Here is a 14,051-nt window from a genome sequence, read left to right as displayed (position 1 = left end):
ATGCATCTATATTGGGTCCCTGGCGGCCACCGTGGTGAGATGGTAGCGTGCTCCGCCTACTACACCGAAAATCCTGGGTTCACGCCCCAGCAAAGCAACATCAAAGTTTTAGGAATAAGGTTTTTCAATTAGAAGAAATTTTTTCTAAGCGGGGTCGCCCTCGGCATTGTTTGGAAAGCAATCCGGGTGTATTAGTTTTGAAAACCTCGCAGTAAATACTCATCTGCATTGCAGATGCTTCGGAGTCGGCATAAAAATAGTTGGTCCTGTCCCGCCAATTTGTAGGAAATTTTAAAAAAAGGAGCACAACTAAAATCCTAAATTTTCTAATTTTCTAATCCTAAAATTTCTGCGGAGGTTATCACGCTTTACATTTATACATATTGGGTCCCTGGGCGTATGAGTAAGATGGGAATGAAAAATCGGATGAGCTAACTAAAAAGGTTGTATCCCACGAAGCTTGCAGAGTGGGCGAAATTAAAAGACGGTGATTGCACATGATCGACGACTTAAGGCGTGGAACCAAGCGCAGGGCTGCAAAGTGTCGAAGATGCAGGTCTCACAATACTTGACTATCAAAGTTACTCTTATCATAGAAAAGAGGGGACTGTAGGCTCATGATGGGTATTCTTACTGTACGCTGCTTTCTGGCGTCACATGCTTATAAATTAGGCCTTGTCAGTAAAGAGGAGAAAACAATCGACCATGTTTTGTGCTCGCACCCTGCGCTCGGCAGTCTAAGACTCCATAACAAAGGTCTTCGTTTTTAATAGGGTTTTTCAGCTCGTTGAGCAAACTTTTCGTAACACTAAAGACTCGCGGATCAGCCAATTCAAAGTATAAATATATGCAGCAGAAGTAAATGGTGATAAGTTTAGCAACAACAAGACGTAGCTTTGATTGAATCTGTTTCAAAGGCGATCGACTACCGTAAGAGTGCGCTTTCGAATTCCACCGGAAGAACGTTTAATTAATCATTAATTTAGTTTATCGTAGATAAATTCTATTATTATCTATAATCATGTTTTTAAGTTGACTTGTATTTTATTTCATTTATTTTGTTAGCGTAGTTTATTAACTATTACTTTGCTTTTACTACGTAGTTCTATTGATAGCCTAATTTTTTATATTCCAGCAGTCAACTTTTGAAAACTTTGCTTATAATTTTCTTCTTTTATATAACATTTTTTTACAGTTCAACCGTGGCGCATCCTTCCGAATTACCGCCATCGCCGCATCAATGGGAATGACGGCAAAATGAGGCCATAGCCGCCTAAAAGTAGATACTAAACACAAATTATTTACTACAACAAATCAACCAGCAACAATACCACCCAACTCAACCAAATTCTGTTTATTTAAGTTTAATTAAACAATTTAATAACGCTGATGCTAAGATTTAATTAATGAAAAAAAAACTAAACAAAACAAAAGTAATGATGCAACAGCGATGACGAGAGAACAATTGGGGGAAAAAAAAAGAGAACTGAATAAGCGCACCAAAAGCAGCTCATACAAAAGAGTGACAGCGACAAATATATATAAAATTATAAACTGAATAGACTTTAATTTAATTAAGGATGAAAAGCAACGATTTTAATTTTTAAGTTAAAACATAAATTAATTGCGTAAAGACAAGAGAGGAAAGGGAAAGAAACTAAAGAAGAGTACTCCAGATGATAAAAAGAAGTTTAAAAAATATATATGGGTAATTTAACAGAATCTCTTATAAAGAAACATAACAAACGAAGGAGAAAAACCACAAAGCTGAATTATGCAGTCAAAGGAAGAAGTGAAACATGACAAATGAAAGTCATTGAATTGAGTGCCCAAGAAAGAAAAAATTAACATGAGCAGGATAGAAATCATTCCACCACCGAATAAATATAAATTAAACAAATATTTTAAAAGTAAAAAAAAAAACTACTTGGCGGAAAACTATGAGAGCAACACTAGTCGTCTAAGATGATAAAAACGAGATGTGCAGATAGAAAGATAAAGACTAAGGAAACTTACATAAGAAGAAAAAACTAACTACAAGTAGCAGAATGAAAAGCTTACAAAGAGAAAAAAGAGTGAAGACAGGTAGATAGATGACGCGAATGTATAGAAAAAATTATGTAACATAGAAAAAGTTTGTCAAAGGGTCTAAAAAGCAAGAACAGCAATGGCCGACACAAACCATACAATTGCCAGTCATGACGTTATATATAATGTTAATTAAGCGTAAATTAATTATGTAATACAAAAATGTACACAGATTCGTTTATATGTATGTGTAGTAGCAGAAAAATTTGCTTAACTCGTAATTCACGAGATTGCCGTTAGTGTACTATGATTGTCAAAGTGAAATGTAGAAAATGTTTAGGAACTACTAAAACTAATAACAAACATATAAACAAAAAGTAAGCTGTAAAAAAGACAGCGTATAAAATTCAAAGAATTCAAGAAATTAAAAAAAAAATCGTTTTTGAGCTCGAATCGAACTTTGAATCAAAAAAAAAAAATCATAAAGAAATATTAAACTTTTTTTTTTAATGCAAAAAGTTAATGAAACATAATTTCTCATCTATGCATATGGTTGGCTCGTCTCTACAGCAACAACATACCTTTGTTCAGATTGTCAAATTAAGAGAAGACATACAACTTTGCAAGTCTTGTATGTTGTGTAAAAATAATGCACTAAATAAGATGCAATCACTAATAGAATATATAAACGCGGTGTGAAACTATTTATTAATAAAAAATTTACCACCATGGCAGTGAATAATTGTCAATGTGTTGGTTACATTTTAAGTTTGCCATCTTCTTTTGACAATCACTACGCCAGTGCAATGAAAAAAATTAAGTCAGCTGATGAGATAAACCAAGCATATATTTGAGCCATGGAAACACCTTTAAAAGCAAGTATTCAAAAATACACACAGTAGTCACCAGGATCAATGACCAGAGTGTTAATGACGATAATTAAAAGCAAAAGCGCAACAAAAAATTACTTAAATTAATAAGTGTGTATAGAAAAACCTTCAAAAAAACTACTCAAAGTAAAATTGGGAAAGTAACAAGCAAAAAATCTTATTGTCTATAAGAAGGATTGTAGTAGATAGCGTATGTATGTATGTACTAAGCAATTGTTCTTATATAACTCTACATATTAATAGGACTACAATTATATTTATGATTATCTAAATATATATACTAATTATTAATAAATAAAATTCATGTAACGTATATAATTAAATTAATAATTTAATGTAATTTGTTTGCCAAATTTACCTCAAAACAAAAAGTAAAACACTTTTTTTTAAATGCTACATACATACATATACACATAAAAATTATAAAAATCATTGTAAAAAATTTAAATGAAAATTAAACACATACACATTTATATCTGTGACAATTTGACAAAACAATCTATTTTAAGTTAAGATAAAAGTAATATTTTTGCTTCTTAGCAGAAAGAAGATCTACTAATTTCATTTATTTATAACCACGGCTTCAAATGGCTCTACAAAATATAAGAAGTCGCAATGTTGAGTTGCGGATAGCCTTTTAGTTTTAGGTAATTTTATTGGCATTATCCTAACTCGCAATAGATTGTTTTGTCAATTCGCCATAGATATATACATACATTAACAAAAAACTGTCTTCATTGTTTAAAGAAATGCCGACTACGTAAACACATGCGTATACATGCGTTTAAAAAGCAATATGAAAAGTTTTAACAGTTTTGATCAATTAATTAATATTTGTTGTGATTTTTTATTAAATTATTTCAAAAAACTTGTTCTGAATATTTTGCAACCTACTCAGTACTCAAACATAGAATATTTATTGGCTAATTAATTTATCAAAAATATTGTTGAAAATGTCTAAGCGAGGCTTGAGGAATTACACTAAAAGAAGATCTGGAGTGGCTTTTAAAGTGTCAGCTAATTAACATAATTTAGTGTAATTAGATATCGAATTGCATATTTGTAAGTTGAACATTTAAGCTACAAAACCATTTCTAAACACCTTTTGAAATATAAAAACTAAAGTAGTCATATTAAAATACCGAAACTAAAACGGCCTCAAGGAGTGTCGACTATCGAATTACGGAAAGTATAGTGTCAGCGAATTAATATAATTTTCATTACCTTACATTATCGAAATATCTGGCAACTCCCCTCAAATTGAAATTCAATTTGCAACCATGCATGAATTGGTGATGCACTTGGCAGCACTACACATGAAGGAGTCGTATGACGGCGAATTCTGATTGGCTGAATCTCCCGTTATTCGACTCCTTCATGTGCAATGATGTTAACTGCATCACCAATTCATGCATGGTTGCATCTTCAATTTCTTTGTATGGGCCGTTGTCAGTTATTTCGATAACGTAACGTAATGAAAATTAGGTTAATTCGCTGACACTATACTTTCCGTAATTCGATAGTCGACACTCCTTGAGGCCGTTTTAGTTTCGGTATTTTTATATGACTACTTTAGTTTTTATATTTCAAAAGGTGTTCGGAAATGGTTTTGTAGCTTAAATGTTCAACTTACAAATGCAATTCGATATCTAATTGCGTATCGAACATAGGGTACAATCCGTTGACATTTTTTGTTATGGAAAGCGAAAACGATCATTTGATACACGTTCCCCTGTGAATCTACATAGCTGAAGAGCCAAGTCATTTTTAGTACTTCTCTACAAAATAATAGCAGATCATAGCGATGCACGTTTCATATGAAAAGTAACAATTTCAGATTTGTTTTTACAAAAAAGACAACAGAAAAGGAGAGCAGCATTCATACAGATGCAATCATAGCCTAGGGGCTGGCCTGCAGTTTTAGAAATCTGACGGCTAAATTTTTAATCTCAACTCGTCGAGGTTATCATTTCTAATTTAAAAATACAAAGATATACGAAGAGATCTTGAAAACGAAAAATTGAAATTGTTTTGAAGAAGTACAGTTGCGCGTTACAAAAAAGTCTTGCCTGGACAGAGCCTGTGTCTGGCAGTCAGGCTATTGGCTTCTAATATCGTTACGACGACAATATATGATAATCAGCTTTTATAAAATGACACAAGTAAGGTATATTTTTAGTATACTTAAATCCATACTTCTGGGAAAAGAATGCGCTGACGAAATTTAAGCTTTATAAAATAACGAAGGTCTGGCAGTCACAGGCTCTTGCGCTATTGTTAAAATTTTACGATTGTTAAAGAAACTATCACATTGTCTACGAAGTATCCATATATATAATGAAAATTAAATTCACACACTTAAATTAAACCAATTACTGAACTGACGACTACGAGCTAGAATTACTATAAGTCGACAGTCATAGTTCTTCCATTACATTTACCTATTACTGCTTATAACAACAACAGTAACATACATTGATTCACAAAGAACTATGACTGTCGACTTATAGGCGTAGTAATCATTCCAGCAGTTGCTTCCATTTAAGTGTTTAATATTTCATTTTAATTTTAAATGTACCTACATACCCATAGTCAATGCGATAGTCGTTGTTATTACAAAAAAATAACTTTGCAATGAAAATTGATCAATCAGTTGATTTCAATCAGCAATGAGACCACTGACTCTTCATCTTATAACTTATTGCTATTTAAAATATTAGCTCTAATTTTTTTTAATAAAATTGTAAGAGCTGATAGCCATAGCAGCTAGTGCTCTCTTCTGTTGGTCTTAAAATATATTTTAAGCCTTAATATATAATAATAATAATAAAATTGTAAAATACAAAATCATTTTGAACGCAGTTTCGCAATTGACAAATTAATCAAGTGAATACTTGGTTACAATTTATTTCTTTTTACATATTTTTTAATTCATTTTACACTTTGATGAAAGTTTTGTCATCGATGCCCACCACTGATCTAAAAAGATAAAAACTGTTAAAATTTATAAAAAAAAAGCGAAATTTTAATTAACTGCTAAAATGCCACACTTTCATACTTTTGAAAACTATTAGTTAAAAAGATTGTTTATATATTTTGAACATCCTTTATCTTTAACAAATTATTTTCCTAATATTTTTCGAGTTTTAAGTCATTAACGCATATATCTGCTTTAATTTTTAGGTCTGGTTTTCATTAGAAAATGAATAATAACACTCCGAATAAAAAATAGTAAATGAAGTGTAGAAAGAAAATGGTGGAAATGCAAAAAGAAAAAAATTATATATGTAAAAATAATATGCAAATTGTCATACAAGACTACACATAAATATACATACATATACAAAATAGATACAAACATATTTATATGTCGATTAATATTATGTATTATTAGTGTTTAGTATATATATATATATTTAAAAACACATACTATACACACAAATACACTTGCACACAGATAAACAAATTAATTTATACTAATTGTAAATTTTCAATGTGTGCTTTTTTGTGTAACGATTAGTTCTCAAACAATGTTTATAACCAAACAGAAAAGGGGCTTTCGCTGAATCTTTGTTGGATTAAATTCGCGTTAAATATTCAACAGCTACTACGTAAATGGCTGACAATCTGTCAGAATTTCAGTTCTACAGAGTTCAAGTTGAAATAATAATTTAAATCTTGCGTTTTTAGTCGTTTAAATGAGCACTAAAGATCATTGTGAATAAAACAAGTGGGATATCTTATCCGTCAAATGCCTGACAGGATATTTAATATGGCTGCGTATAGGGTCAGCTATCTTCAGAAAGAGTTACAGAATGAGACCACGATAGTCAATTAAAAATCAGGTGATTGGTTCTATTTGTAACGTCTATGCAGAACACGGTGTTCTGGAAGGTGGATTAGGTTTCCTTGCAATAACGAAAAAAAATGAAATAGCAGAAGGTGGCCAGGAAATAGAAAAATTTGATCCCAAAATCGTAACGGTTCATGTGCGTGAGATATTCATTATTTATGGTCCGATTTTTTTAGATAATATTTCTTACCCTGATTATCACGTCGTTTAGCAGAATCGGGAATATTATATATACATATCTATAAAGGTATAGTCATGTGAAAAATGCTGTGGAGGTACAAATATATATGTTTTAGTACGCAAAACTATGTAATGTTGCTTGCTAAAAAAACTGCGTTTCATTAGATATACAGTAAAAAAGCGTAACATAATTAATTTATATATACGTATGTATACTTGAAATATGCAGGATTTAATTTGTTTTCCAATATATTATTATTATATTTTGCTTTTTTATATATCTTATAAATAACTACTAAATATGCTTGGAAGGAAAGTCACTCAGTCACAGCTGCTTGTAATCTTATGCCATAATTTGGATACTGCAGATCACTAATTTTTCGTCTATTCCGAAATTTTAAGAATACGTGATGAATACTTTCGCCAGCTTGTTCAGACCACAAACCGAAACCTTCCTCTTCGTCCAAACATTCAAGCGATTCTTAAATATGGCTTAAAATTATATGAACTTTCAAAGTTTCACTCACATCAAGAGCAGCGAGAGCAGCGAGAGCTTTCTTGAGAGCTGTTGTATGTTTATCTAAATCTTACTTAATTCTCCTTACACAGAAGACCGACTTCACAATTTCGTCCATGGCTCTAAATTCTGCAACGAATTGAATGAGTGATAGTTCTCCACCCACGATGCTACAGATTTCAGGATTTAACAATTTTGCTGATTCCTTGATCAATTTTCTGCAAGCATTCCCTGCAAACGCTTCTCCATGGTAATTTTTCGACACCAGACCCAGATTTTGAGGCCATAAAAGGGCTTTCTCTCTACCTAAGTGCGGTACAAGGCATTTCTAGAATATATGATTTATGAAGCCGTGATGCTTGAGTGCTGAGATCCGTATATTCCATTGCCGCGATTAATATTTATCGATAACTCAAGTGTTTTTCCAACCGGTAATTTTTTTTCATGTTTATTACTCGCCACTACTACCAGTTAAACATATGTTACAGTTGCATATGAAATCGTTTTCTTTAGATAACCTGGTTTCCTCGGATAGACATAGTTAGGCATGATCTTAACCGGCCTTCTATAATTATCCCGTGCATGGTCTAGAAGAATTTGACGACAGGTTACACAGATACTTGAAGAGGAATGTGCGTTGGATAGATCGAAATCCGCGTTTATAAATTTTTTAATAAGTAATTCATGAATCTCACTGATGCGAAAATCTTGCAATTTCTTCGAAGCGAGATTTATTTTACGACCACAAGGAGCACACACTTTCTTCCTGTTCTCTGTATGTTCACACTTGTGCTGACAAGGGTGTGGCATTTTCCAAAAGATAATTCACACAGTTTGAGCGGCAACTTGATGATCTGATCTGCTTCACAACTAGGGATATACTTAACAAACAAAACATTCATTAAATTAAAAAAAAAAATGTTATGTAAGGCGCTATAACCTCCGAAGAGATCTTAGGCCGAGCTTCTATTCCAATTTGCGTCGTGCTCCTTTTAATTTTTCCTACAAATTGGCGGGTCGGGACCTACTTGTTTTATGCCGACTCCGAACGGTATCTCGATTCTGCTAACCGACGTGATAATCAGGGTAAGGAATATTATCTAAAAAACCGGACCATAAATAATGAATATCTCAAGCACATGAACCGTTACGATTTTGGGATCAATTTTTTCTATTTTCTGGCCACCTACGGCATAGTTCTGCTATTTCAGTTTTTTTCGTTATCGCAAGGAAACCTAATCCACCTTCCAGAACACCGTGAGAAGTTATCACATTTGTCTTATCCACAATGCTAAAGAATGCATTATTTTACACGTACTCTTTAAAAAATTTTACATTTGTATTCGGAGCTCTGTTGACATGTGCATCTCTGCGTTAGATCGCTTTTGCAAGGGAGTAATTTTTACAAAGGAAACTTCGTACAGGTAATTTTTTCGAACATACCGTTAAACTCGAATCGAATAGGATGCGACTTCCTCATTTTTGATGATAAGGCTAAATTTTTCAGAGAAAATACAAGCTGTTGTTAAGATTATACTCAATCTAACACTGTCTTTGTTGCCATTTACATAAAATTGTACTGCTCACTGCAGATAAGAGGGCAAAAGGGCAGCTTAAAACTATAGCTAATTTAAACTCTCACTGAAAACCCGGAGCTTAGTCCTTTTCTAGCTGTTTGGATCATATTTCAATACTTGAAGAGGTTCAGCTTCATTGTGCATTCACAAAAGCACTTCATTCCTTTCGTCAAATCCTGCCGGAGAAGGAGTTATGTTAAGAAAATTACAATATGCAACAGCAAATTTGTGGGGCGCAATAACTTCAATTGAGAATGAAACACTAGTAAAACCGTTTAGCGTTCACTGGTAAATTTTTATTATTTTTGATTAAGTGAAAAGTGCTATAATATACATGGGATAAAAATACTCAGTTTTGTGAATAGAGTAAAATTTTACTAGGAATAATTGTGTGGAATATTTTAATCCATACATCACGAAAGGCAAAAAAAAGAAAGCATATATGTGATAGCTAGAAGGTTAATATATTCTAGAATACTATTTGCAAGGAAATTGCTTACAGAGAAAAAAGGTGAAGGCTATAGAGAAAAATGTGAACAAATTTTGTATGCTCTATTTAGATAGCATTTTCTAAAGGAACATTCCTGGTATGTTGATTCAGGGCCGGATGATCGCAATTGTTCAGATAGATTCATTTGGTATTTTTGTTTTTACGAACACAGAGTGATCAATTCCCGGAAATCGCGAAAATCTATTGTGAATACACGAAAACCAACGAAACAGATGACTTTTGCTTGTATTTTTGCCCAACACTTAACCACTGTGAATTGCTATAAGTGGCAAATGTTTGAAAAAAACGTTCACAATAGTAAACATGCTTGATCACCTGTTAACTCGCTTTTCGATTACCTAACTCATTTGCATACATATTTTGTTTTCTTAACTGGCTGCACATATTTTCTCCATTAGCAAGATTTTAGAAATTAATTTTTCCATAAACAAGTTAAAAAGTAAAGTATGGTTGAAACACAAATGGCCAATTCATGGCAATTCAATTTATTTACCGCGAGCAACCAAACAAACTTTGCTTCTATTCTCCCGTCATTCGTGACAGCCATTCTCCCTGTCAGCCACCCTTTTTTGACACGTAGGTATAGCAATGGAGAAATAAAAAAAATTCTTCACGTTTAGGAATTCACAATGCACTTAACTGACGGTTGATGCTTCAATTAGCATGACGAAAATGTTGATACCTTTAGATAAATGGCATACTGAGGATGACTAAAACGGCGCTTAGTGCATATCTTATCACTAACTCACCTTCGTCGTAAACTAAAGGATGATTTTCATATTTGAAGGCGCAAATTCTCCCTATCTATTCGCGTGCTTTGTACAAATATTTCCTCTGAGGGCATAAATAGTGAAATTGTCCGGTGCATGTTTTTCTAAAACATTTTAACCCAGTGGCTACCCCGGAAATATCATTTTATTCTTATTGTGCAAACACAGAATTTATACGACCTCCTTCATTAGAGTGGTAAAAGAGATAAGGGATAACATATTCCACAAAAAAATCCTCGTGAAACTAAGCTATGTGTAACTTAACTACGTATTATAAATCAAAATGTACTTTATCCCTTTTTCTTGTTTTAGAATCAACTTAGGTAGTATACATATCTCAAAGACATTTGTTCAAATAATGCAAAATGTTTTTCATGTATTATTACAGAAACGACCAGAAAAGTAGCAGAGACATTTTTTTTTTGCAAATTTCGTGCATTAAACTCTTCTTGTTTTTGTTTGCGATATTTCAAGAAAAAACGTATATGAGTTTTGTTACACTGAAAGAAAAATACTGTTAAAATCAACCGAAATACGGGTCAATTCAACCGAAATTTCTGTTAATCTTTATCCATTGCAAGAAGATGTTGAATCAACTGCGCACAAATCGTTGATTCGTAATTGACCGTTTTAGTAGTCAAATGAACAAAAAAAGTTGTTGCGACAGCTTTGTACGAAAGTACCTATGTTGCGGCATTTGCAAGGCAGATGAGTTTTCACTGAGAGCCTTTCACGGCAGAAATACACTCGGAGTGCTTGCCGAACAGTGCCGAGGGGCGACCCCGCTTAGGAGAATTTTCTTCTAATTGAAAAACCTTATTTCTAAAATTGTTATGTTGCTTTGCCCGGGGTGTGAACCCAGGTTCTTCGGTGGGGTAGGCGGAGCACGCTTCCATCACACCACGGCGGCCGCCATATACATACGTAAATATGTGCATACATATAGTACACAGCATACATAAGTACAAAGTAGAGAGCGCGGCGAGCGTAAAATTCTCTTTGAAATTTGCTCATGTATTGGCTGTTGATCGCTGTTGAAATGACCAGTGATATCAGTTATGTTAACAAAAAAATCAGTTAGATTGATTAGGAATCTGCCAATTTTACAGAATTTTGTTAACTTAAGAGCGGCAATTTCCCTTCTGTTGAAAAGACTAAACTAATTTGTTCGCTTGACAAAGAACTCGGTCGAATTAACCATAATTCGATCAATTTCACCGAATCTTCGTTAAGTCAAAAACAAGAAAACCGATTTGTTGATTTTACTAGCACCATTTCTTTCAGTGTACTAAAACTATCCCAACCAATCTCTAAAACTTTTTTGAAAAAATTAGAAAACTCGAGAATATTTCAAGAAAACATCGAACTTTTTACTTGGATTTCTATGCATTTTTTTTAGTCTAATAAAATACCAGTTATAGGTTTCTCAATATTCGTATTGATTTTTGAATCCGATTTTTTTTCTGAAGGGTGTTTCCGATTTCTTTTCATATAAGAAAAATGTTCACGATTTGTTTGGGGTAAAAGTTAAAACACTCTTCGGCAAAAAATATGAAAAATTAATGCAAATTTTAAGAAACAAATAACTAATACTTTGTAAGAATAAAATTCATTGGGCTACAAAACTTAATACTCAAAAAATTGCAAAGAATTCGAAACAAAAAGTTCAACATTTTCCTAAGTTTTTCAAAAAAATTATTCAGATTGGTTTGTATAGTTTCAGTTAAAATTGTCATAGACTTTTTTCTTACAATATCTAAAAAAAAAACAGAAAATTTTATCGGCGAAATTCGATCGCTCACTCCGATTTTTCTGTACGCTGCTCTATATGGACTTAGGTATCTCAGCTAGTTGTAAAGTATTCTGCGCCACACAATTACCCATGAAATTGTTGCAAAGTTTATGCAGGTGCTTCGAATATTGGCTATACAAATGATTGAGCGATAGCCCTTAAACTGAACAACTAGAAATTAGGCGTGTACATTTGCTGAGCGCCTGCGCAATGAATAAATAATGTAAATCAATTTTAGTCCGTAATTTCTTATTTTCATTTGATGTATTTAATAGTAGTGATCACAATACATACTTATGTATATATACATATTATATTAACAAACATACATATATAGATATATATACATATATTTTTTTATCAATGGTAAATTAATTATTAAAATAAGCAAACATATTAATTATGTAATACAACAACAATTAGTTAATTACAATTTAAACCTGTGGACTGATTTCAATTACAACATACATACATATAAAGATGTACAGTGAGATACATATATGCAAATGTACATGTACATAGATATGTTTTATTTTAATAGCTATATATATATTTATATGAATACTGATTAGTATTTGCTTAATTTTGATTAATAATTATTGTATTATTTAAGTATACAATTATGCTTGCACAGACATGACTTAATTATTAGTGTGTTAGTTATTTAATAAAAAAAATTGTTTTAATATCTCAAATTTTACATAGACTTATGAGTTAGTTGAAAAACAACAACAAACAATTTTGCATAAACAAAAACTATAAATAAATTTGTTATATACAAAAAAAAATTTTTTTTTTCAACCACTACCATTTTACTACTACAACTATTATGTATAATTAAATTAATAACAATTATCTATTATAAATATGTATTAACAATTTGCTATTTAACTACTAAATATATAAAAATTCTCCTACATACAAATACATGTGTGCGCATGTGTTACATACATTCACCCAGTTTTGCCACTGCGTATACATTTTTACCTTTGAAGCTGCATATATTATGTAATTTTATGTATGTATACGTACGTTTCTTCTTACTCAATGTTAGCATATTTTAGTGACATTTTTAATTTTAATTTTTTTAAGTTTGTTTCAATTCTAAGCGTGAATGTTTATGCATATATATAAAATTTAGTAGTGAAAAGTAAAAAACAAAAACAAAAACTATCATGTAAATTTAATGCTTTGTAGCTGAAAAAGTATTTTTTTCAAAACCATCATCATCACCATTTATAACAAGAAATATATCTTAATAAAAAGATTCATGCAAATTTTTTTACATATAAATCTTGTTTTCTTTTGTTTTGAATAAAGAATTTCGTTAGTATTATTTTGTCAACAATGTTTGCCATTTGGCGATAGCGCTATGTAGATAGATTTTACTTTTCTTATAATTTAGCTTCGCCGTTTTAGATCTTTTTAATTCCTATGTATTAGACCGGTTGCATGTTTGTCCAGCAAATTTCTATACAAATATATTTTGCAGCATACTCCATCTATGTGGTGGGCGAAATACTGAGGAAGAAGCTGATAATCAAATTAAGCACCGAATGATATGGTTCGCTTTCGAAATCATGTTTGGTATTTGACGTAGTTCAGGCATTTAGATCAAAAATTGTCAGGCGAATCTTCACTCCAAGGGCTACAAGAGTGCAAGTCTTCTTCACGTAGACCCGCGGTTTTAAAAGCTCCATGGAAGGGAGGCAAGACCTGGTAAATCGGTTGATTTGAACGCCAGTACAAATCATCATAACGCTGATGCGCTTCCCAAAATATTCCATCTTCTTGAAGAGCAAATTGACTCACTTATTCTGTGTTTTTTTTATTTCCAAATGACACCATTCATATTGTTTTTTGCCTGTTGCTGTTGTTGTAGCGATAAGGTTGCTCCCCGAAGGCTTTGGGGAGTGTTATCGATGTGATGGTC

General features: G+C 32.2%; 1 protein-coding gene across 2 annotated transcripts in view; it reads left to right on the top strand.

The window, feature by feature from the left end:
• nmo (serine/threonine-protein kinase nemo) overlaps positions 1–13,405 on the top strand; it is a 709,728-nt gene extending 696,323 nt beyond the window's left edge. For both annotated transcript variants that reach the window (XR_010953505.1, XM_067787810.1), the window contains one exon: positions 1,196–13,405. Coding sequence is in view for 1 of the 2 variants with exons in the window: in XM_067787810.1 (XP_067643911.1) it covers positions 1,196–1,250 (55 nt within the window). In the remaining variant the exon portion in view is untranslated. The remainder of the gene's footprint in view (positions 1–1,195) is intronic.
• Positions 13,406–14,051: the final 646 nt, after the last annotated feature.

The sequence above is a fragment of the Eurosta solidaginis genome, chromosome 5, assembly GCF_040869045.1.
Source record: "Eurosta solidaginis isolate ZX-2024a chromosome 5, ASM4086904v1, whole genome shotgun sequence".
In the NCBI taxonomy this organism is placed as follows: Eukaryota; Metazoa; Arthropoda; class Insecta; order Diptera; family Tephritidae; genus Eurosta; species Eurosta solidaginis.
This window is presented reverse-complemented; position numbering and strand designations above follow the sequence as displayed.